At 53.5% G+C, this 23,938-nt stretch overlaps 2 protein-coding genes across 4 annotated transcripts in view; both read left to right on the plus strand.

Annotated features, from left to right (window-relative positions):
- PTDSS2 (phosphatidylserine synthase 2) overlaps positions 1-11,729 on the plus strand; it is a 30,078-nt gene extending 18,349 nt beyond the window's left edge. For 2 of the 3 annotated variants that reach the window (XM_086892107.1, XM_023928662.2), the window contains exons 5-12: positions 1,176-1,310; positions 2,116-2,166; positions 3,631-3,744; positions 4,383-4,501; positions 5,141-5,255; positions 6,895-7,040; positions 9,879-10,064; positions 10,827-11,729. In XM_086892107.1, the coding sequence (XP_086748233.1) occupies positions 1,176-1,310; positions 2,116-2,166; positions 3,631-3,744; positions 4,383-4,501; positions 5,141-5,255; positions 6,895-7,040; positions 9,879-10,064; positions 10,827-10,971 (1,011 nt within the window). In that variant the 3' untranslated portion in view covers positions 10,972-11,729. The remainder of the gene's footprint in view (positions 1-1,175; positions 1,311-2,115; positions 2,167-3,630; positions 3,745-4,382; positions 4,502-5,140; positions 5,256-6,894; positions 7,041-9,878; positions 10,065-10,826) is intronic. The other variant, XM_086892108.1, reaches the window with a different exon arrangement.
- Positions 11,730-14,846: 3,117 nt separating this feature from the next.
- On the plus strand, positions 14,847-23,636 carry SYT12 (synaptotagmin 12). Its single transcript, XM_023928665.2, has 8 exons — positions 14,847-14,921; positions 17,392-17,456; positions 18,745-18,938; positions 19,242-19,634; positions 21,707-21,922; positions 22,016-22,136; positions 22,295-22,428; positions 22,994-23,636. The coding sequence occupies exons 2-8, from the start codon at positions 17,420-17,422 to the stop codon at positions 23,165-23,167; spliced, it is 1,269 nt and encodes a 422-aa protein (XP_023784433.1). The 5' UTR covers positions 14,847-14,921; positions 17,392-17,419; the 3' UTR covers positions 23,168-23,636.
- Positions 23,637-23,938: the final 302 nt, after the last annotated feature.

Consider the following 23,938-nt stretch of genomic DNA (forward strand, 5'->3'; position numbering starts at 1 on the left):
GGAGGAGCTGTTTTTCGTAGAAAGATGTTCCCTTGGTGCTTCCAACTTAAACAGTTTTTACCATGTTCTTTTTTTACTACATTTTACCATATCTTGTTCTTTAGTAATTTGAGAGCTTTCCCCTGACTTTTACGATTCTCAGAAGTTAAAATTAAATATTTTTCAACAGTATACTCATCAGGCAGCTCTAAAAATCATTTTGCATGAGAGAAGGATGAGGAATGTTTTTTTGTCTTTTAAAGGTTTTGCTTCTAGAGGTCATGTGAGCTTGAAGAAGTGGGGCTGGTCACCCTGAGTTCTCCCAGCCATCCTTGAGCATGATATTCCTGAGTAGCTGCAGTCAGACTGAGTAATTTTTATTGGTTGTACTGGTGTGGTTGTGAATTCCAGCAGAAAAGCCTGGAATGGCTTTGATTCCCTGTGGCAGTCAGTCACCCTGTGTGGTGTCAGCAGAGATTTAGTGGTTAAGGAACTCCCTGCTGTTGCTCAGCTCGTCACTAAAAATACATCATTGCCTTGCCCAGGTTTAAATAAGGTTAAATTCTGCTGAGTCTGCAGGTGGCTGAACTTCCTGATAGCAAACCCAAGCTTGCTCGTGACTGAAACTTGTCCCAGAGTTCATGTGACTTCAGCAGTTTATTCTGTAATTTTATTATTGCTCTATTAATTAGTTCTGGCTTTGTCCTGCTTTGCTGCCTGTCACAGATGTTCCAGGGCCAAGCCTTGACCCATGACACTGATTCTTTTGGGAAATAAATGCTGAGCAAATGTGTGGCCGATTTAGTGACAGATGAGTTCACATTTTAGTCATTTTGATAATTTCTTTTTGCTGTTTGCCTGGGACCTTACTGGGAATGGGTGTTGGGAAGGATAAGCTGTGTGGAGCTTCTGGCAAAGAGGGAGCACAGAGGAGTGGCTTGGGGTAAAGGGTTAAAGATCATTGATTTTTCATCTTTAAGGTCATTCTGTAGCCCTTTTTTCCCTAAATATTTAGGATTAGAGGCTCCGAGTCAGGTGTGTGTGTGTGTGGGTGCTTCAAGACCTGGCTTTATTTCAAGAACTGTAACTAATTAGAGAAAAGGTTGATTTGAAGATCAATGTTGGCCTTAATTCTGTTTGTGCCTTCTGTGTGTGAATCCTTCAGGGGGATCCCGGGTTTCTGTGTTCCCTTGCAGACCGTGCAGGACGGGAGGCAGTTCATGAAGTACATTGACCCCCATTTAGGGGTTCCTCTGCCAGAGAGAGACTATGGGGGCAACTGCCTGATTTATGACCCTGGCAATGGAACTGATCCTTTCCACAACATCTGGGTAAGGAACAGACTCACTACTGAGGCTATTTTGGGGTAAGAAGCTGCTTACTTGAACTCTTGCAGGTGCAGTTGTGAGTCTGGCTGATTGCTGAATCAGAGCACAGCCTGTGACTGACTCTTCAGCCTCTTTATTTCTCTTCTCTTGACCTTTCCTGTCCATTAGATGGGGGTGTGTCTCTTTGGATCCCAATTACCTGATTGCCCAGGGCTGAACTGTTCAACAGCTCTTCTTTCTCAGGTCATTGGTGTCAAATTTTCCCCTCAGAGTTTGGATTTCTTCGTGTGCTTGAGAAGTCTTCTCTGTCACCCTGAGGCACAAAGCTCTAAAGCTGCACCACAGAATCCCAGAATGATTTGGGTTGGAAAGATGATGTAGCCCTGCCTCCTGCCATGTGCATGGACAGGACTTCCACTAGTGCAGGTTGCTCTAGCAGCGCTTTTCTGAGTCCTGAAAACCATCAGGTTCCTCACAGAACTGGCAGAAATTCCAGGGCAAAGGAATGATGGTTCTTTGCAGCTCCCTGATTGCATGGAGTGAGGGGCACCTGTATCCTTTGGGTCCGTGCTTCAGTGCTTCAAAAACTGAAATAACTGGGTTCTTATAAAAATAGAGGGAAAGGCACTGTGCCCAGGGACTGGCAGGGCTGGTAAGATTTAAGGAGCTCTGCTAAATTCTTTCCTGATGAAGGAATGCAAGTATTCATGTGTGGAAAAAACAAGTTTATTGGTTTATTGTTGATTTTTTCTTGGAGGGAATAAAAAAAAAAAAAGGCTATGACCTTCATTCTCTTCTTGGTTTTCAGGACAAGCTGGATGGATTTGTTCCTGCTCACTTTTTTGGGTGGTACTTGAAGGTAAGAATTGCTCATTTCAATATGGGAACTCTCCTCCACTGTTCCCAAAGCCTCACTGCTGCAGCTTTTGTGGTGCCAGGCCTTAAACCAGGCTGTTTGTAATACATGAAAATGCATGTCAATATGTGCAAAGCCTTTTTTCCCCTGTTTTCCTGTCTCCTGTCCATGTTAGGCCACCTCATTTCCTTCCAGAGCTTTGTTACATCAACAGGCCCCTTCCTTCCTCCACAGGAATTCACCCTGGGGTCAGATCAATAAAGAACTTCATTCCTGTAGCAACAGTAATGCTGGAAAGACCTTTGGAAGTGGAGTGTGGGGCTGGCAGTGACAGTGATATTCCCAAAAGCAGATGTTGTTGCTGCTTTCCCAGTGGCATCAGATCACAATTTTAAACCATTAAATGGGCAGTGGTTTAATTCTTTTTACTTTTCAATCGGTATCAACCAACTGTGGAAGGAATTCCAGCTGTGCCTGTCTCTGGCAGAACATTCAACAGTGTTTTGCTGGTTACTTTGGTCTAAATATTAGCTTTTTTTAACCCCAGCAGACCAGCTAACTCAGGAGATTTTGCCCCCTGCAGACTTCATTTGGGTTTGCTATTTAAATAACAAACTGACAGAGCTCAGCTGTTTTAAAAACAAGCTGGGACTGTTGGTTTGTATTTTCATTTAAAAGTGCAGATGTGTTCTGTGTGTGGTTTGGGGGATCCCTCAAAACCAGAGGTGAATTTGCTGTGTGTGGGGAGGCCTGGACTTCAGCATGTTCTGTTAATGGACTGAATTCTAAATCTGGAAAACTTGGATCCTTTTCTTCCAAGAGAATTGCATTAGAAACTGGGCTGCCCAGCTGGAAGGAGACTGGCTGCTGGATTTCTTCTGGGCCATAGTATATTTTTCTCCTAAATATGTTAAATATTAGCCTATTTCTCTATTAAAAGCTGGAGGTTGAGTGTGTTGTCTCAATAAACAGAGATGGGCTTGTGTTTGGATTTTTTCCTCAAATCTCAAAGCACCAGGGTGGCAATATTGAGTATGAATGGGCCTCATTCATCAGAAATTATTGTGGCTTTGGACTCGTTTAGAGCCCATAAAAGGCTCTGAAAAGCCTTTTCTGAGCACTGTTAGAACGATGCTGCCTGTGGTGGTTGAGCACCCAGTAATTCCATGCATTTAACTGATTTCCCTCCTGCTGAATCCCTGATTACGATGAATTTTTCCAGAATTCATCGTAATCTGTACTCCTGTGCTGGTTTTGGCTGGGGTGGAGGTGATTTTCTTCAGTGTTATTCCTGTCTCTTGTGCTGGTAATGTTGATAAGCTGAGAGGCCTGTGAGCATTTTGGACCATCACATCAGGGAGATAAAATTGTCCTGAGTTTCGTGATCATCTTCTGGATACTGGAGATCAGATCTACAACTGCAGGTGTTTTTTAGCAGCTGTTTAAAAGACTTTTTTCTCCCTTCAGACTCTGATGATTCGGGACTGGTGGATGTGCATGATCATCAGTGTCATGTTTGAGTTCCTGGAGTACAGCCTGGAGCACCAGCTCCCAAACTTCAGTGAATGCTGGTGGGATCATGTACGTACTGCAGGGGTTGGGGTTTTTTTGGGAATACAGATTCTACAGGGAGGGCTAGGAAGTGATGAGAGCTGAATTGTACCCTGTGTGTGACTGCTCCCTGTTGAGTTTGTAGCGTGCTTGTCACTGTTTCTGTAATTTTGTGTGTTACAAACACTTGGACATGGTTAAATATTTGTTTGGGTTTATTTCACACCAGAGGGAGACTCTAAAGCTGTACTTGAACATTTTCAAATATTTGATGATGGTGCAAAGCAGTAAAGCCTGAAATTCAGAGAAAGGCAAAACTTGGTGTGAGCTTAAAGGGACAACCTTTTAAAGTTGTTTTTTGTTTTCCTGTGAGGTGTAAGTTGGTGCCAGAACAATCAGAGTTCCCTGCAGTCAGGGCACACAGCTCTGGGTCTTTGTTTGGATGGATTTTAGGAAAGACCCAAGCTTGGGATGATTTGTTCCATGGTTGTATTTCCAAAAGTCAGTGAATTATTGGAGACATCGAGCCAAGCCATTTAGCCTTCAGAAAACCTGTGGAATTAACACTCTGTCCCACTTCCTGGAATGCAGAGGTCTGCCTGTAGTGATTCCCTTTCCCAAGCTCTAGTTTTCCTTCCCCAGCATCATTCCTGTGTTTCTCCTTCCAGTGGATAATGGATGTGATCTTATGTAACGGATTAGGAATTTACTGCGGGATGAAGACCCTGTCCTGGCTTTCCTTGAAAACCTACAAGTGGCAAGGACTCTGGAACATTCCAACCTACAAGTAAGTTGGGGAGGAGGGAACTACACAGGCACAGCACAAAGGTTGGGTCCCTGTTCAAGAGCTTGGTTGTTCTGTTTGGGTTAGTGTGGATTAAAGAATTCCTGGGTGTTCAGGTGACTCCAGGATCCAGTGACTTGTGGATGGGATTGTTGGAAATACATCTGTGTGTCCCAAACATTGCCTGATGGCTGGGAGTGAGGGCATCCTGTGGAAGTGAGCTTATTTGATGAAGTGGTTTAAGGAGATACAGTAATCCAAGCTGGTATCATACTCCCATTCACAGCAAAGATCTGTTTGGTCTTTTTGCATTCCCTAGTAACCAGAACTTCACAGGAACTGGGACACTGGGAATGAAAATTTAATAAATCCCTTGTAGTCTTGTACCAGTAATGACCCATCATGCTCTGTAGTGTCTTTGCTGAGCAGAGCAGAACTGCTAACAACAGTGGGTGTAGTATATTAAAGCTTAAATTGATAATTAAAATAACAAGCTCAGAGCTAATCTCATTAAGTTGTAATTTTAATGGAGTAAACGCAAGTATTTTGCATATCTGAACTGGTGTCTCAAATGGAAACGCTGGCAGATGCCTTGTGCCTGCTTTTCCTTCAAGCTACAGTGGTTATTTTGCTTTCTTCCAGAGGCAAGATGAAGAGGATTGTGTTCCAGTTCACCCCGTACAGCTGGGTGAAGTTTGAGTGGAAGCCAGCCTCCAGCCTGCGCAGGTGGCTCGCGGTCTGTGGCATCATCTTTGTGGTGAGGACACCTCTCTGGCCCTTCTGTTTCCTGCTTCCAGGTTCTGTGACTCAGGCTGCAGCTCTGGGGATGTTCCTGAAGCTGAGGCCAGGAGGGATCCCTTCCCAGTGCTGTAGAATAGGGGGCTGTGTCTGTGTCTCTGGGACAGGTGACAGATTCACTGCAGAAGGGGTTGTCCTTGCTTGCTGACCACTGTTGCTGGCAATGGGAGCAATATAAACCGGGATCTTCGGGTTTTCAGCAAGTTGCTGTTCTCCAAAGCATTGGCTGTGGGTGAAAGTAGCTCAGATCCCTTGGTTTTATGCAGGCACAGGTCACATTGCAGCTGGAAAGGGCTGTATCCAAGGCCACAGGCTCATATGAACGCACTCCTGAAGCACAGATCTGCTTAAATCATTCAGTTCTCCTAGGTTTTTTGTTGTGTTGTTTGGTTTGGTTTTTTTTGCATTTCACTGCACACACAGCACCTGAGTGGGTGGAGTTGTTTCATGCTGGGAATGCAGCATCTGAAATTCATTCCTGTGCCTGTGCAATTGAACTCATCACCCACGTGACACTGATAGGGAGGGTAAACTGGGAAGTTTAAATGCCTTTTTCCCACTTCTGCCCCTTTGCCAGCCAGGGGACTTTGGCCTTTGTGCCATCCATGGGATGTCACTTGGCTCTGCTCTGAGCAACTCAAACTTATCTCAACCCAGGAGCTGTGAAATTTAAATCCATCCCCGTGACGCTTGTGATCCAGAGGCACTGGGCATGAACCAGGTTCAGTGGCACAGGACAGAGCTCTGTGTTTTGCCAGAACAAGCTCTCAGTGCCTGATTCCTGCTGCAGGACACATTGGCCAAGCTCACGTGGCACAGCAGACCTGCTTTGTGGGAGGACTAAAAGTATAAATAAAATAAGATGTTTCCCCAAAAGGTTGCTGGTTGCACCCTGAAGAAATTGGGGTTTAGGTGCTGCCGCAACAGAGATCCCAGTGAGTTTATACTGGACTGTGGGATTACATTTCTTTCAGCACATCCCAGCTTCAGCTGACAGTTTCTAAGCAGCTTCTGGTTCTGGCTCACTCCTTGTGCTTCAGCAATGCTTAATGCCTTTTGTTATCACTTCTTTTGAAGTGGCAGTCTGGTGTCTCTGCTCCCTTAAGCACATTGCCAGGGCAGCTGCTCGAGAGAACATTTTGCTCTTAATTTATAATCAACTTTCCCAAGTTGGCTTTGAGGGTGAGTTTGCATAACTGAGAAGAAACAACCCAGCCCAGCCCCCCAGGATGTGCAGCTCGTGCCTCTTGTAGTGGTGGGGCTCCCTCAGCTGGGTTTAAAAGGAAAGGAAAAATTGTGCTTTTGGGATTTGTCCTGTGTTTGTGCAGGTACTTTGGGCTCTTTGTTTGAAGTTCAAAAGCTTGCTTGAAATTTGAGGGTACTGCTTGTCCAGCTTTTTGCTGTGGTTTTTAGTGCCTCTTCCAAAGTAGAGGAAATGTTTAAAAACCCAGTTGGTTTTGGGTTGGTGCTGATGGTTCACTCGACGATACTGAGCAGGGCTGAGAAATGCACAGGGGGAGCTGTTCAGGGAGAGAGGGGCATTCCAGGCTTCATCCAGTGGTATTTTCCAAATGTAATTCCAATGTCCCTTCTCCCAGTTTTTATTGGCAGAGCTGAACACGTTTTACCTGAAGTTTGTGCTGTGGATGCCCCCTGAACACTACTTGGTGCTGCTACGCCTCGTGTTTTTTGTCAACGTGGGAGGAGTGGCCATGAGGGAGATCTATGACTTCATGGACGACCCGTAAGCCCCACCTCTCTGCTCTTCCCATGTCGAGCTCCACGTGCTTTGTTTTGAACTTGCTCCAGCTTGCTGGCATCCATCTCGGGCACCAGTTCAGCTTGTCAGGGACAAAAAAGGCCTAATCCCAAAGCATCTGCTTCGTGTTCCTTTGTTTTGGAGGTACCACTCTCACTCCCCCTGGTCAGAGAGCAGCTGTTGTTAAGGGCATTGTGTGTGCACTGTGTTAACCTCAGTGTCTGGTAAATGATCTCTCTGTGGAGAAGGGAATGTGGAAATGAGCTGGAGTGCCCCTGGCTCGTGGGCAGAGGAGCGCTGCACTCTGATTCCAGATGATTCCAGACCGAGAGCCAGGAACTGCAGTCCTTGGATGTGCCCTTTGGGGACATCGGGGCCCAGATTAAGAAAATGTGATTCTTAAAGGCACTTCTTTCCTTGAACTGTCTTCCCCCTGCCCTCTGGAGCTCTCCTGGCATCCTCTTGTAGGTCAAAGGCCCTCAGTAGCAGGATGTGCTGCAGGTCAGGCACCACACGCAGAAGTGCATGTACTTGAGACTGTTCCCACCTCAGCATCATATTTGTCCTCACTGCTTTTGTTTCTGCAGACCATGTGAGAGCTGAGAAAGCTTTGTTCTCAAAATCACCTTTTCTTTTAATGTCACAACCTGCCTGAGCCCACATCCTCAGCCTAAGGCACCGCCTGGCTTCCAGGGGCGTTCATTGTCTGTCGCTGACCAACGCAAAAAAGTGTCTGTGTTCAGAATTTAGGGTTCCAACATGGTCTGAAGATCAGTTTCCCTTGCAAGGCTTTGACTCCTAGAACTGGGAAGAAGGGCCAGCCCACATTGCTTAGTCGGAATTCAGGACATTCCGCAGGGGCAGGATGCCCTGCCCTTGGTGTTGGACCTACTGGTTTGGGACGTGCCTCCAACTCACAGGTAAGAAGAGTCTCTGCCTCGCTGCTGAGCTCCTCTCCTTAGCACCATTCATCTTCTTGTGTTTGGGTTGGAAAAGCTCCTTTGCCCTCTGTTCAGCCACGTGGCATAACACTGGAGTTTGGGAGAGCCATCCCTTGCCAGTGCCTTATCCCTGGTTCCGATTGTTGCTGTTCTTTCCACGAGCTGGAGCAGTTCATCCCGAGCTGCACCGTCCCCTGTCACTGCCACCACCTCCTGCCGTGTTCCCTGCTGGGGGAGGTGACTGCCCCCACATCCTGGGGTTCCTGGCTCTTCTTGATGCCCCCCAGAGCTGACATCAGAGCTGAGCACCTGCTCTTACCTGGTACTTTCTCTGCGGAGGGTTTTGTAATTCCTTCCTGCATTCCAGGCTGTCCAGGCAGAGAGGATCTGCCCTCATTTACCATCTTCCTTTGCCCATCATTTCGAGCCAAGAATCCTTCAGGATTCTTCCCATGGTGTTGTAGGGGAAGAGCAGGGGAAGCATGATTTGCTCCATGTTTGTATTTACAAAAGTCAGTGCATTATTCCTGCTGGGAAGAGCGGGCTGTACCAGAGGCTCCCAGCTTACATCACATGGGAAATCTTGCTGACCTTTTCCTTTTGGAAGCTCTTAATGCTCAAAGATTGGAGTATTCCACTGACCTTCCTTGACAAAAATACGGCTCACTGCCTTGTCTGGTGGTGATGGGGTTGTCTGGGGTGAACTGATGAGGTCTCTTCAGCCAGCCCTGCAATGTTTGGTCTAGAAAGCAGTGAAATTCCAGCGTGAAGAATTCTTTTTCCCGTTCAGCATTCTGAGTATCTGCAGGCAGTTCTGGGGCTTTGCTTGCAGGACTTTGGGCTGAAGCATGGTGACAAAGTGGTGCCAGGAATTGTGAAGTCCCAGAGGAGGGTAAAGCCTTCTCCAGCCCTCACACACCACACGCTGCCTCCGAGTTCCCGAGGACTGGATGTGTGAAATGTTCCTGACCAGGAGTGTCTTGATGCGTTTGACCTAGTCACACATTCCTGATTGGAATCTTCCTGTCACCTCCAAGGAGTCTGCATCAAGGCCATGAATTTCTATCTCCTTCATCATGAGAAAAATCTTTTGCATCTTTACTGAGTATTCAGGCAAGAAATGAGCTCTCTTCCTCGGCAGCCTTAGGGGCTGCCCGGCTCTTGTGTTGGGATTATCTTTGATTCTGTTGTCAGGGAAAGGATGGCAGAGGAGGAAGCAGCCCAGCAGAGCAGAAAGCTGCCCTTGTCATCCCAGCAGCTGGAATCCCTTGTGAGAGATCTGCTGCTTCCTTTCATCTCTCTGCCTGTGGGTTAGGGCTGGTCTCTGCCCATTTAATCTGTCACCACCTGGAGCAGTTTCTGCAGCCCTTTTATCCGAGCTGATCCAGGCAGGATACCTTTTAAGAAGGAATGCATTCATCCCCTCTGCATCAGCAGTCACCCACACTTGATTCATTCCATATTTTTTCCCAGTGTATTTGGATGGTTTGGTGTAGCTTGCACGATAGGTTGGTGTCAAACATGGCTCTGGGCCTCGTGTCTGAGAAGCTCCTGTTTGGAACCATACCCTGAACATCAGCTGGTCTCAGGCTGGTCAGAGAATCGTTTCATGTGGATTTACCTGGGAATGGGGGCACTTCCCTGCATTGTGTGGTGATGAAGTTTAATTTTTCTTGCTTTCAGAGCCTCAGAGAGGAAACTGAAGTAACGCCAACATGAAAGTGTCATCCTGCAGAGCCTTAGTGCGTGTGTGATCTGAACTAGACTTGTAGGACTGTGCAGAGCTGAATGAAAACACTGCCCCAGCTGTCTTTTAGTGCCGATTTCTCCACATCCCTAATTTTACAGCAATGAAATGTTTTTGTCTCTGTTTCTCCTGCAGGAAGTTCCACAAGAAGCTGGGCCAGCAGGCCTGGCTGGTTGCTGCTATTACTGCCACGGAGTTCCTGATCGTCGTCAAGTACGATCCCTACACGCTCACCCTCTCCCTGCCCTTCTACATCACCCAGTGCTGGATCCTGGGGATTATCCTGGTGCTCACCTGGACGGCCTGGCGCTTCTTCATTCGGTGGGTGGGGCTGTGTTTGGGGCTGGCCAGGGTTTTAGGAGGATTTGTTCAACCCCCATCCTCAAATGTGCTCCCTGGGACTGCCTGGGGAGAGAGCACAGCTCTCCGAGTTGGGTGCAGGTTCTGAAATAAACAGAGCTCTCTGGGCCTGATCCTGGCAGTTTCCTGTCTGGATCATGGAAAGCAGCTGCACAGGGCCTGAGGAGTTTGCAGCCTTCCAGTATTGGAAGGGACCCACAAAGAGGCTGGAGAGGGACTGGAGGGACAGGACAAGGGGGAATGGCTCCGTACTGACAGAGGGCAGGGTTAGATGTGCTGTGGGGAAAAATGAGGGTGGAGAGGCCCTGGCACAGGGTGCCCAGAGAAGCTGTGGCTGCCCCATCCCTGGAAGTGTCCAAGTCCAGGTTGGATAGAGCAGCCTGGGATAGTGCAAGGTGTTCCTGCCCATGGCAGGGGGTGGAATGGGATGGGCTTTAGGATCCCTTTCAACCCAAACCATTCCACAGTTGCTTGCAGTGCAGTGCTGTGTGGAGGGGGCAGCAGTGGCTGCTCCTGCAGGTTTGGCTGTTGTGCTCTGGCAGAGGTGGGAAGAGCCAGGCCACCGGTCAGAAACACAAACTGCCAGTGAATCAGTGCCATCAGCACTTGCAGAAATGCTCAGCCAGAGGCTCCAGTGAGTTATTATCCCCAGGAAGCTCCGAGCAGAGAGGTTCCCTTGCCGTGGGTCCTGCAGGCTGAAGTTGTGTGCTGTGTGTGTTGCAGGGACATCACCCTGCGGTACAAGGAGATCCGGCGGCAGAAGCAGGAGCACAGGCACGAGAAGGACAAATGCCTGAGCAACGGGGACGGACACTCAGCCCTGCTGGATGAGCCCAACGGGAGCAAACTCCGGGAGAGGAAGCTCTGAGCACAGACACAGGACTGACAGGAACTCTTGGTGCCCGAGCGGGCCTGGTGCACAGTCCCAACCTTATCCTACCTAACTCCTAATTGTCATTGTTAGCGTTCCAGCGCGTGGGAATCCTCTCGGGGGAGGATGGCACTGACACAGCCCCCCTCTCTCCTCGTGGCACCCGGGTAGGGCTGGAGGAAGTCTGTGGAGGGAGGTCAGCGCTGACACTGCACACGGGGTGGGGCCTTCACCGGCTGCTGGGTGTCTTCCTCGGAACCAGGTGTGGAGACGGGGCTCAGAGCACGGCACACAGGGATCTGCTGCTCCATTCCCAGGGAACTGAGAGCTCCGTGGGGCATTTGGGCATTAGGAACACTTGTTTTGGAGTGTACAGAGACCAGGCATAGGAAGTGGATTCTGTTCTTCCTGCTGGAGCTACCTGGAGCTGTGGAGGAGGGTTGGGTGAGGTGTTGAGCGAGGTGACCGTGGGTAAACAGGGACGTGTGGCCGAGCTGCGTTCCTTGCACGGGATGTACCACACCACACTGCTGCTCCAGCCCCTCCGCAGGGCATCCCACTGACTTCCGATATCCTGGAGCGGCCTGCGGCACCTGGGTGGTGTGTCCCAGCTCTGGGCAGACAGACAACTTCTCCTTAGCTCTTATTTTTAATTTCTCTTTTAGTCTTGGTCATCTCTTAAATGTAAGGGAAGGTGAAGTGAGAAAGGTTAACCTGCCTTCGCTCTGCGGAGTAAAATGTGTCACAAGCAGAAACTGGGGGCGTCCCATCAGTCTGGAGTTCTTTGCTTTATCCTCATCTGGGTTTGTGTCCTCACCACGGGGGGTTTGCTCTCTGGGCTCTCTCAAAGTGCCCTTTGTCTCTGCCCTGTTCCTTCCAGGACAGCTCCTGGAGGGGTTTCTGATGCCTGCAGTGTCACACTCCCATCCCTGTTCCCCCTGCCAGCAGCAGGCCCAGGCCAAGCACGTCCCTGGCACAGCACAGCCAGGGAGCATCCTGAGCCAGGCAGTGTTTCTGCTGGTGACTCAGCATCCTGGAAAGGGAATTGGAAGCCTGGGCTGCTTTGTTTCCCCAGGTCATTATTCCAAAATGTGAGAGCTCCACTAATCCACATGGATTCTGTACCCTCTGCTCCGAGCCCTTGCGTCGCTGTCCTGGGCACTGACGTCACCCTGTCACTGCTTAATCCAATCTGCCTGGTTTTCAGGCAAGTGTTTATCCAGAAGAAAATGACACAAACAGTACAATTCCAAGAGTACAACCTGAACTTTTGAAGTGGCAGGAGGTCGCAGAGCTGCTGCCCAGCGCACATCTGGGTTTTTAATCCTGTTTGGTCTTGTATGGGAATGACAGCCAGCATTCCCAGTTTTAGTGTCTCAGATACTTTCCACCTATAAAAAGTGGGAAATGGGCAGTCTGGAAGTCAGGGATCCCCAGTTGGGGAGGTGGCCAGGTGACCTGGGGATACTTTCCACTGCACCCCCCTCACCAAAGGGCCACTTACCTGTTTGCAACACCTGGTGAGGAATATCCAGAAAGATCTGGGAGCTTTGACCTCATATGTGAGCCACTGCCTCATCTGTCCAATCCAAGGGATCCCAGGGGTGAGTCTGGATCCTGTCCATGTAGTTCTGTGTGCTGATTTGTCCTTTGGGACAATGAGTGCCTGTGGGTCCTCTCTTGTCACCTCAAACACAGAGCCAGGGGGCTGAGGGGGCTCGGGCTGTGTCCCCTCCAGCACACAGGATGGGTGGGTGGGTGGGTGCTGGGCCTTGAGGTAAGGAATGTGTCCAAGCTTTCAGGGAAAAAGGTGGGCTCTGGTCACTGCAAACATGCCTGGATTCAGGAATCCTTTTGTGATCATCTCAGAGCAGCCTCATAGGGAGGAGGTGGAAGGAAGCCAGGAGTCCTCATGGGAATAACATTTGGCATGGCCTAAAATGGGACCCTCCCTGTGGAGAGGGCAGAGGTGGCTGGCTCCTGCTCCCACACAGGAGTGTCCAGCTCACCTGGAACAGGTCTCCCACCTGTGGTCACCGATTTCATGGAGAGTTTGGCCAAAGGTAAGTGTTTGCTTTAAAAAGGAGGAGTTTTTAATAGGTGAGCTGGTGTCTGTGTGAGGCTGGGTGAATCCAGGTGCCCAGCTTGGGGATTTCTGAACCTCAGCCTGGTCCAACCCTGTCAGGAACAGCTCTGGGGGTCACTTTGGCCCAGAGTCTGGAGTGGTGAGCCCTGAGGTGCCCTGCAGGAGGGTGCTGGGTCCCAGTCTGTCCTGTAGAGGGACATCCTGCCACGTCCTTGGGGATGCAGAGGAGCTTTGGGAAGTGGGGAAGGACCATGGCCTGCTCTTTTCCAGCTGTACCCAGAGGAAAAGCCAGGAAGCCTCATGGAAAGGAGCCTTGGCTGCAAGTGGAGGCAGCTCTCCCACCCAGGAAGCATTTATGGTGCAGTCAAAACTTGCTGTGTTTTCTCCCTGAAAATGAACTTCCTACCAGGAAAATCATGGGGGCATCTCCCAGTGCTGCCCTCCCTGGATCTTTACAGAGCAGGGAGCCTGGCCCTGTGGCTGGGTATGAATGTTCCTGGGAATTACAGGTCCTGGAATATCACACTGGTCCGTGGCCTCTGACCCCACCTTTTTGGTTTGTGTGGGTGTTTTTTTCCCCACAAAATCACAATTACTCCATTTTCTCCAAGCAGAAGTGTTTCTCCTGCTGTCTGAAATTGCTCCTTGTTGTCCTAGAAGTCTCCTGACGTTAAGGTGAGGTGGCTGAAGCCATGGATATGAAGGCAGGGAAAGGGAAGATCCCACAGGAGGGTGTGAAGGCAGTCTTTCCAATGGTCCTGGTGTAGTGGGCATGGAGCCAAACTGTCCAAGGGGTTTTTGGGGCCAGATCCCAAAAGGTTCCACTTTCTGCTGCAGAGGGAGAGGATCTGATGGTTTTTCTTAGGAACATCCACAGCCAAGGCCTTGCGGGACAGCCCCAGGTGTCCCCATGGCCAGGAGGGACACACACCTGGAAGCTGTTTGGGACCAGGGAGAGCCCAAGGATTCAGCTTTGGGGTGGTGATCCAGAGAGCACGAGGGGCTCTGCACCTTTGAGGGACAAGGGGAGGGGACATGGGACCCCGTGGAGAGAAGCACTTGTCAGGGTCCGTGGGGAGGGGCAGCTGGAGATGGAGATGTGGATGGACCGGGGAGTCCCTGGGAAGTGGGATTTGGGAAAGCCTGGTTTGGCCAAGCACACAGCAGAGGGTCTGGGGTGTGGGAGGAGGGATTTGGCATTGTCCCTCCTCACTCCTGGCTGGGATTTGATTTGGGGTGTGTTCGCAGGGGTTTGGGGTGAATTTTGTTGGGTTGTTTTGGGTTTTTTGGGGGGTTTGTTTTGTTTTGTTTGTTTTTTTATGGCAACTTCCTCCGGAAAGCTGGGAGCCTGTCAGGCAAACCAGAGTGAGAGACCCCCGGGGTGGGCAGGCTCTGCCGGGGGGTTCGGGCTGGGCTGAGCCAAGCCCGGGGAGGCGCAGAGCCCGCCCAGCTCATGGCACGGATGAGCTGCGGCTCCGCCCCGGGCTGGGCTGGGCGAGGGAGCGGAGCCGCTCCCGGTCCCGCACCGCCGGGGAGCATCCCGGCTCTGGGGGCACATCCCGGATCCCGGGGCTGGGCTCTGCAGCCGCAGGGACCCCCGGGCAGCGCTGCGGGGGCTCTGCCCGCTCCCCGCGGCCGGGAAGCATCCCGGGGTTGGGGAGTCCCGTGGATCCCGGGGCTGAGCTCGGGGACCCGCGGGCGGTGCGGGGGGCTCTGCCCGGTCCCCACCGCCGGCCGGGCGGGCCACGGGGGTCGCAGGGCCCCCCTTCCCCCCTGGGAGCGGACACAGCTCGGCGGATGCCGGGGCCGCTCGGGGGTCCCCGCGCTCCCCGCGGATCCCTGAGGATTTGTACCTGTCCAGGTAAAGCGCGGGGGGCACCGGTTCGGGTGGGATGTGTCCCCTGTGGGGGCTGGGGAGGGCGATGGGTGAGAGCAGAGCCCAAATCCTTCTGTTTTGGCAAGTTTGGGATGCGCCTTTATTCGTGCCAGGAGCCAACTCCATCCCGCTCCTGTGGCCTGCGGATGGAGGCCGGGCAGGGCAGGAGAGCGGTGGAAGGGGCTGGCAGAGCAGCGCTGCAGGACCGGCACCACCGCTGAGCCGAGCTTAGCCCGGGCTCAGCACACCGGCCACGGGTGTCTGGGGCAGGACAGGGAGCGAGGATGAGCAAGGAGATGGCTGGAACCTGGCTTGGGACGTTTGGGGACTGCAGTGTGCTCGGGGCGGGTCATAGCCAGGTTGGTCCGGGTGCTTCGGGACCAGCAATTGGGGCTGCTGTGCCTGTGGCCTTGGCAGCAGCGAGGTGACAACCCCGTGAAGGCTGGGGGACCCCCTTTTCCAGGTGAGACAGGTGGCTTTGATGCTGTTTTTCTCTACCTGCCCTGGCATTGGGGTGTTGAGATGGACGGAGAGGGCTCTGTACCCCAAACCTGGGGCTCTGCACCTCAAACCAGGGCTCTGCAGCCTGATCTTGAGGTCTGTGGGTGAAAAATCCATCAATCCCTGTGCTGCCAGCAGCGGGAGAGTGGTGCCTCTTTCCCTTCCCAATGCCTCAGGCTTGATTTCCCAGGGATTTGAGCAGCAGGTCAGGGGGATGTCAGAGCAGCTCGGTGCAATGCTCCAGGGAAGAGCTTAGTTAACAAAAAAAAGACATAAATCCTTCCCCAAGTACCTCCACCCCCGTTTCCTTGCTCAGGAGAGATTGATGCTGTTTTCCTAATAGGAAAATACCTCTGGGTTTCATCCCAGTGCTGAGCACTGCAGTCTCTTTCCAGGTGATGCCTTGGAAATCTGCTTAACTTGATGCTTAGAGCTCATTAGAGAGGGAGGTTTTGGGGTCTGAAAGGAAAGAAAAATTACAAAGTCCTTCTAATTTCCTGAAGAAACTGGGAAGAGAGATGGAAGGGGTTTAAAGGGGATGTTTCTCTTGCAGGGAAAGTCAGTCCTGAAAACTTTGCTGGTTTTGTAATTAAAAATAATTGGGAAGCAGAGAGAGGAACAGAGCTCCTTGCTTGGGCACAGGGGTTTTCCAGGGCATAAAAAAGGGCAGTTTAGGGTAAATCTCCATCACGATGCTCTGTTAAGCTGTCAGTTTTCAGCACTAAACAGCAAAGTGGGCCTTGAGCTGAGCTCAGCCCATAGCATGAGCTCAGCTCGTTCTCAGCCAGGATAGGAGTGTTTTATCCATTGCACAGGGAGATTTGTGCCAGAGAGAGGAGGGTGGGGAGGGACTGGGCATCTCCCAGCCCCATCCCAGCATCCCCGTCACTTCGGGTTACATTTAGGGCTCCCCTTCCTCCTGTTATCCCAAGGATAGGCTGTGTGCCCTGCAGAGGAAGCCAAGCCAGCACAGCTGATATTCCATGCCATGAAATTCCCACTTTTGCCTGTTGAAATCCAAGCCTGGATGGTTTTGGGGGAAGCTGATCACTGCTTCCCCCCACCCAGTGCCTGAGGCTGTGAGCACCCAAGGGGAGCTGGATGGTGGGGCCCAGGTATTGCAGAACCATCTGTCTGAGGCCAATCCAGCTCCATGAGTGGGCTTTGGGAATTCTGGAGAAGGGCTGGGGGACTCTGAAAGGGGTGCGTGGGGGTTTAGGTGCAGTGCTGAGGTTGTGTCCCCTTGGGGTTCTGTGGGATCCCACCAGCTCTCTGTGGTCTGTGATTCCCTGGCACAGATGCCAGGGAACAAGGGGTGCTGCTCAGTTCCCATTGGATTTGCTTGTTGGGTGTTTTTGGGGATCTCAAACCCCTCTTTTCAGGAGTAGCAGCTTGGATAAATCCTCCTCGGCATCCATGGTGCCTTGTGCTAGGATCTGCCTGGGAGAGCAGCTTCTTTTTGACTTGACTGGGGAAAACCCTTTTGTGGGGGAAGGCAATGAGCTTTCCTGCTGCAGGAGCTGATTCCTGGGGAAGAACATCCCCTAAACCCCACAAAATGGGAGAATAGGGCTGCCCCCCTCGGCTGAGGCCAGGGCAAAGCCTCAGGAGAGGCTGGGAAGCTGCAGGAGGCAAAGGAAGATTTCAGCTGGAAAAGCAGCAAAGGGCTCCTGGAGGGGCAATGTACACATGCAGAGAGGTTGGGAATGTCGCCTGTTTAAAGGCTCCCGAGGTAAATCGAGCGGCTCTGCCCCTTCCCGAGGGTTCCTGTCCCTCCTTCAGCTCCTGCCGGTGGCTGAAAGGCTTCAGCTCGTTTGCTCAGCGCCTGGAAGCAGAGCCAAGGCTGGGAGTGATGGAGGGGGAGCAGTGATGGAGCATCCCTGCTGGAAAATCACAAGGCATTCATTTTTCAGTTCTTCCCCTTCATCCTAACGCTGTGTCTCACGCATTCCAGGCTGTCCTGCTCGCAGGGAGCGTTTGCCATGGACACTGGGCACGTAAGCAGATCCCGCTTCAGTGGTGAGTCCTCCCCAAGGAGCCCAGGAAAGGTTTGGGGCAGAGCTGCTGGTGCTCTCACACCAAGGTTTTTTTGGGGAAGGGTTGGCAGGTCCTCGCTGCTTTCCGTGGGGAGAACCCTCTGCTCCATGTGCCTGCTGGGTTTTGTTTCCTAAAACAAGGGTAAAACCCTTAAACCTCTAAGTTTTCCAACGTGAGTGCTCAGCCCTCGGAAACGAGCTGGAGTGAGGGGGAAGCAGATTCCAGTTCAGCTGGGATTTGCACTTGGAGTTACTCAGAGCCAGTAAAAGATTATTCTGCTATTTTTTATTTCCAATTTTACCCCTCCGCCATAGCAGGAGCCTGGGAGCTCTGGCACGGGAAACCTCCAACTGCTTCCCACAGCATCCTTAGCCGGGATGCAGGGATAAAGCAGAGCCCTTTAGGGTTTTGGGTCAGGGTGGATGAAGCAGGACCCGGCTCCCATCCCAATGTTTAACCTCGCAGATCCCTGTGGGCTGCTCCTGGGATCCAAAGCAGGCGCTTTGGATGCGAGTACTCAGTTCCTTCTGCTGTTCCCGCTGGAGGAGGGCTGGGGGGAGCAGCAGGTTGTCCCTGCGCTCGGATGCGATGTGGGAGTTCAGCCTCGGCTTTGGGCTTTTTCCAGCTCCGAAGGAGGGAGCTCTGCGGCGTGATGATGCCGGAGGACTCCCCGGCAGTGCTCCGGGATGAGAAATCCTCTCTTTCCCCCTTTTCCTGTGCTGCACGGGGCGGCTGGTGCCGGTTCGGTGCGGGAGTGATGGAGGCTGGTGCAATGCAGCAGGAACCGCTCGCAGCCCAGCCCGGCGCTCCCTCCCCGCTCGCTCCGGCGGCACCCGCGGGGCTCTGCCTGTTTCCAGCAGCTTTTCCTTTGCTTTTTCCCCTGTCCCGCCTTTCCGTGGCATCCCCAGGCAGCAGCTGGGCCGAGGGCGATGCAGATGTGCGCTGGGCACAGCTGTCAGTGGCACAGAGCCGCAGCTGGCAAAGGGACCCCCGGCGCCTCGGGAGTGACACAGCCGCTCGCTGGGAAGCGGGGCTGGGACACAGGAGAACTTCATCTCCCGGGAGAGCCAAGCCAGAGCTGCCACTTTTTGGCCGGCACAGCCTCCGCCTGACCCGTTTGCAGCCACCCGGGTGGGAGCTGCGGTTTATCCCCTCCCCGGCCCATCCCACCCTCGGAGCTTGGAGCCGAGCTCCCGGCGTGGCAGCAGCCGAGGCTGAAGGCTCATTCCCGGGATTGCGACCAGCTCATGGAGCCCCCTGTCCCCCGCAGTGGCCTCCAGCCCGCCGCGGTGGGAGATCGGGCTCTACGCCGCCGGCGCCTTGGCGCTGCTGGGAATCGCGGCCATCAACCTGTGGAAGCTCTGGCGCTCCGGGAGCTACCCGGCCCCTTCCCCCTTCCCCAACTATGACTACCGCTACCTGGAGCAGAAGTACGGAGCGGCGTGCCCGGACATCAGGAACAAGGTAAGGGGGGAAGCTGCGCTTGTCTCCTTCCCTTTGCAGCGTGCGGGATGCGGGAGGGTTGGGAATATCTCCTGGATCCCCTCGCCGGGGGGAAGAGCCAGGGGCACCAGCCTGGTGCTGCCGGAGCTTTTGGGGGGACCGCTGGAGCTGGGAGCTGCGGGAAGCTCCGGGCTCGCTGCCGCGGCAGCTTGAGGCCAGGCAGGGGCCGGGATGCATCCAAGGAGGCGGCGGAGAAGCCCAGCTGTCCGGCTCCGCACGGAGGGATGGCATGGACGGCACAGCCTGCTTTCCTCTCCCTGGCAGCGAGGGCTGGCCCCGGGCTCGCAGCGGGCTCCAGGTCGGAGCTCTTCGTCCCGCAAGAGCAGCCTGAGGGCAGAGGACACCTTGGAGAGCATCCAGGAGCTGGGCAGCCTGGAGCTGATGGGCAGAGACCTGGGCCTGGCCCACTACGGCCCCCTGCGGAAATCCATCTCGGCCGACTCCCTCAACTCCATCTCGTCCATCGGGAACAACTTCGGGCAGGATTTCACGGTGGGGCAGGTGGAGGTGTCCATGGAGTACGACGGGAGGGCGGCCGCCCTGCACGTAACGCTGCTGCAGGGCAAGGACCTGCTGGAGAAGGAGGATGCGCGCTTCGAGTCCTGCTTCATGCGCATCAGCCTCCTCCCGGCCGAGCAGATCGTCGGCATCTCCCGGGTGAGCCCCTCATTCCCACCCAGACATCCCCACGGACCCCTGGGCACGCGTGGCGCTTGGCGTGGCAGCGTTCCTTGGCCGCATTCCCCAGGGAAGCGATGTGGTTTGGGAGCAGGGAGCTCCAGGCACGCCAGGATCGGAAATGGCTGGCACAGGATTTGGGGGATACCAGCTCCCCAGGGCAGTGGTGGGGTTTGGGAGCACGGAGTTCAAGGCTGGATGTGGTTGGCATGGGATTTTGGGGTGGGTCTCATCTCCCCACAGCGGTGATGGGATTTGGGTGCAGAGAGCCCTGGGCTGGCGCAGGATTTTGAGGATTTTGAGGGGTGTCCCAGGTGGGTTTGCATATCAGAAATGTGGCAGAGGCAGGAATGTCTCCCCCTTTGCTGGGATTTGGGCTGACCTTGTCATCTCCGAGTGTGGTTGGTGGCAAGTTCTCCTGCTTGACTGTCCCTGCTGTGGGAAGGATGCAGTGGCATGGGGAGGAAGTGGCCTTGGGTGGGATTTGGGTGGCAGTGGCAGTTTGGGCAGGTGCTACTGGTGTCTTGCCGTGGCCCCACAGTCCCCTGAGTCCCCACAGTCCCTCTCCTTCCCACGGCAGTCCCAACGTTGCTCCCTCCCCACAAAAGATTGTGGAAAATCCATGTGGCAGCACTGGCAGCCACAACCAAGGTTGGATCTGGGGCAAAACCTCCCTTTTTAAGTGCCTCAAAAGCTGCTTTTGGAAAGCAGGAGCTTCAGTTTTCTTCCAGCAGCTCTTTTATTGCAGAGTCAGTTTGATTCAGTCAGGATATTCCAGCAAGGAGTGGGAATTTGCATTCCATTAAAGCACCTCTCCACTGGGGTGGAGGTGCTGCTCCATCCACACAAACCAGCTGCTGCCTCCAAAATATTTCCACAGTGCCCTTTTAGACCATTTTTCCATCCAAATCTCTGGCTCTTTATTTATGCTCTGGAGTTATTTTTTATTTAGTGTCATTATTTATAATTCACCAGCACAATTTACCTCCTCAGCTGCCCCAAGGCCACGGTTATAAAGGCCCAGCTGCTTTTTTTTTCCCAGTGCTTCTGGAGGGATTTTAAATAGCAGTTCCTGTTTGGTTGTACTTGATCCAGAGCTCCCAAAATACAGCGTGGGCTGCAGACAGACAGTCTGTAAAATCTGTAGGGCTTTAAAATCTGCTCTTCACACAGAGGAACTTCAGTCCCCCAGGGACTCTGGAGGTTGGTGGTATCCAGTTGGAGAGCATGGACTAAGAAGGCAGGAATGGCAGGTGCTGCCTTTGTGTCCTTCATCCCAGGGATGGAGCAGGGCTAGGAGCAGACTGAGACAGGAGAGAGTCCTTGGGGCAGGGGAACCCTCTCCTGGGGGGCTTTTGGAGTGACAGCCCCACAGAGGAGTCCCTTCTCCACCCAGGTTTGGGTGGCTTTGGGGAGCTGGTGGTTCCACTTAGCTCCATGCTATCCAATCCTACAAATTTCCATCCTATGGGACAAACCCCTGGTTTGCCTACAACATCTTGGATGTGAAACAGGGCTGGAGTAGGGGAAAAAAAAAAATCCCTAGATTTGTGACCTCAGAGCATTTTCCCTCGGCCGATTCTTTGGGATCAGCACCTGCAGGATGAGCCACGGGAGCTGCTGCTGCCTCTGCTCCCAGAGAATGACATGACACAGGGACAACAGCAGCCAAACAGCACCATTCCCACTGAGCACGTTAGGAGTTGGTTCTGCTTGGAGAAGGTCTGGGGGTTACACCTTGTGGCCATAAATCCTGTTGCCTGATGTGCATCCGCACTCCCAGGGGGTTGGGATGTATCTGAGAGCACCGGGCCAACGCCGATTCTCTAATTAAAATAATTAATAGTCACTGGGGCAGGTCACAGTCCTGATTTTCATCCCAATGGCTGAGCAGTTGCTGTGGTCAGGCCGGGAATAAATCATCTCTATTGGATGGGGTGTGCCTTGGGATGCCCTCCCTGCACTCCTTCCAGTTCCCATGAGGTGGGGTAGAGCTGGGGAGCAGCACCCAGCCCCATGTGTGCCAGGGCTATCCCTGCTTCCCACGGCAGATCCAGAGGAGCGCCTACTCCGTGGCCTTTGACGAGCGTTTCTCGGTGCCGCTGGATCCGGCGGCGCTGGAGGAGAACAGCCTGCGCTTCTCCGTCTTCGGCATCGACGAGGACGAGCGGAGCGTCAGCACCGGCGTGGCCGAGCTCAAGCTCTCCGACCTGGACCTGGCTACACGCCCCTTCAACGCCTGGCTCTACCTGCAGGACACCAACAAGGTGAGCCAGGAGTGTCCCATCTCCCAGCTGGGATTTGGGACAGTGGGAGGTTGTCGTGTGGTGGACGCTGTGTCCTGGGTGTTGTGTCCACAGGCGGTGGACACGGTGGGGGAGATCCTGCTCTCGCTGAGTTACCTGCCCACGGCCGAGCGGCTCACGGTGGTGGTGGTGAAAGCCAAGAACCTCGTGTGGAGCAATGGGAAGGTGACAGCAGGTGAGGGGGGCTCCGTGGTGGGGTTTGTCCTGATTTATCTGATTTGCTACACGGGAGGGCTCCCTGTGAGGACAGACCTGACACCGAAAAGGGTCCCCCCGCTTTCTCCGCATCGCCTGGGACACGTGTGACTGATCCCTCTCCTGCCCTCTGAGCAGATCCCTTCGTCAAGGTGTACCTGCTGCAGGACGGGAGGAAGATCAGCAAGAAGAAGACAGCAGTGAAGAGGGGAGACACCAACCCCGTGTTCAACGAGGCCATGATCTTCTCCGTGCCGGCCATCGTGCTGCAGGTCTGGCCCAGCCCAGGGTGGCTGGAGAGGGAGGGGAGGACACATCCCAGTGCTCCTCAAGCTCCCCAAGCCCTCCATTGGGGAGCTCCTGGGGGTGTGGGGCTCTGGGGAGTGATCCTGGGAGCTGTGGGGGTGTGGGTCTGGTTTGGGATGGATGTGTGGGGGCTGTTGTGCGGTCTATGGATGTGTGGGGGCTGTTTGGAGAGGTGTGGATGTGTGGGAATGGCTGCTGGAGGGGGGATGTGTGTGCGGGACTCTTGGGGAGGATGTGGATGTGTGGGTTGGATGCACAGGGATGGTCTGGTATGGGGACAGGGGCAAAGATGGATTTGGGGGATGTGGGGGAAAGAGGGAGCTGTGTGTGGGGGTATATGAGGGTGGGTATTTAGGGATTTGGAGGCGTTTCAAAAACAGGGGGTGGGTTTGGACAGGGTGGGGGCACAGAGTGTGTACACGGGGCATGGCAGGCTGGGTGGTGATGCATGGATGTGCTGCCCATGGAGAGGGCACAGGGATACATGTCTGGGGGGTCTGTGCGAGGCCATGACAGCCCCGTGCCCCCCAGGAGCTGTCCCTGCGTGTGACGGTGGCCGAGAGCGGCGAGGACGGGCGCGGTGACAACACGGGCCACGTGCTCATCGGGCCCGCGGCCAGCGGCATGGGAACCACGCACTGGAACCAGATGCTGGCCACGCTCCGCAAGCCCGTCTCCATGTGGCACCCGCTCCGCAGGAATTAGGCCGGATCCGGGGACAGCGGGCCTGAAGTGGGGACTGGGTGGCACCGCACGAGGACGAGGTGCCGGCACTGAGGAGCCCGAAACACCCAGAGCACGGACAGAGCGGCTCCGTGGGCACGTTCCGGGTCACCCCCGCATGCGCTGGGCCAGACCTGCCGGAAAGGAGCCCGAATGGATCAGAGTCAGCAGGAACCTCCCCAAACCATGGCTCCCGAGCGTTCCACGTGCTCCCAACGGCCTCGCAATCCGTGGAATCCTCAAACGCGGACTCTGAGCGAGGGAGAGGGGGGGATTCCTTTGGAAGGTGGTTTTTGGGTGGGAATCGTGAGGGGGGTGATAAAAGCCAGCCTGGCATGGGTGGTGATCCTGAGGGGATCTTTTGTAGTGACTTTGGTGTGCTGTGCCAGGGTTGGAATGTTTCCAGTGAGAATGGAAAAAGGGAGCAATAACAGCAGAAAATCAATTGTTACTTACGGCTTCTCCTCCCATCTGTTTCCCCACACAGTAAATCCCTGTTCATCTCCACTGGCTGCACAGGTAGGGATTGGGTCTGAGGTCAGATCCATGCTGGGAATCATCCCCTAAGTGTCCAGTAGGATCAGGGGCAGCTTTTCCCACCCAAGCCACTTTTCCAACCCAAACTTACCCTCAGAGTGCTCAGGACAGCACTGCAAATTCCTGCTCCTTAACACAGCTCTCACAACTGGTGATTGCTTTTTCCAGCCTCGAATCCTGGACTTGGGCTGTGACTTACCCTGCAACTCATTTTAT

Source organism: Cyanistes caeruleus, chromosome 6 (assembly GCF_971803275.1).
Source record: "Cyanistes caeruleus chromosome 6, bCyaCae1.hap1.1, whole genome shotgun sequence".
Classification (NCBI taxonomy): domain Eukaryota; kingdom Metazoa; phylum Chordata; class Aves; order Passeriformes; family Paridae; genus Cyanistes; species Cyanistes caeruleus.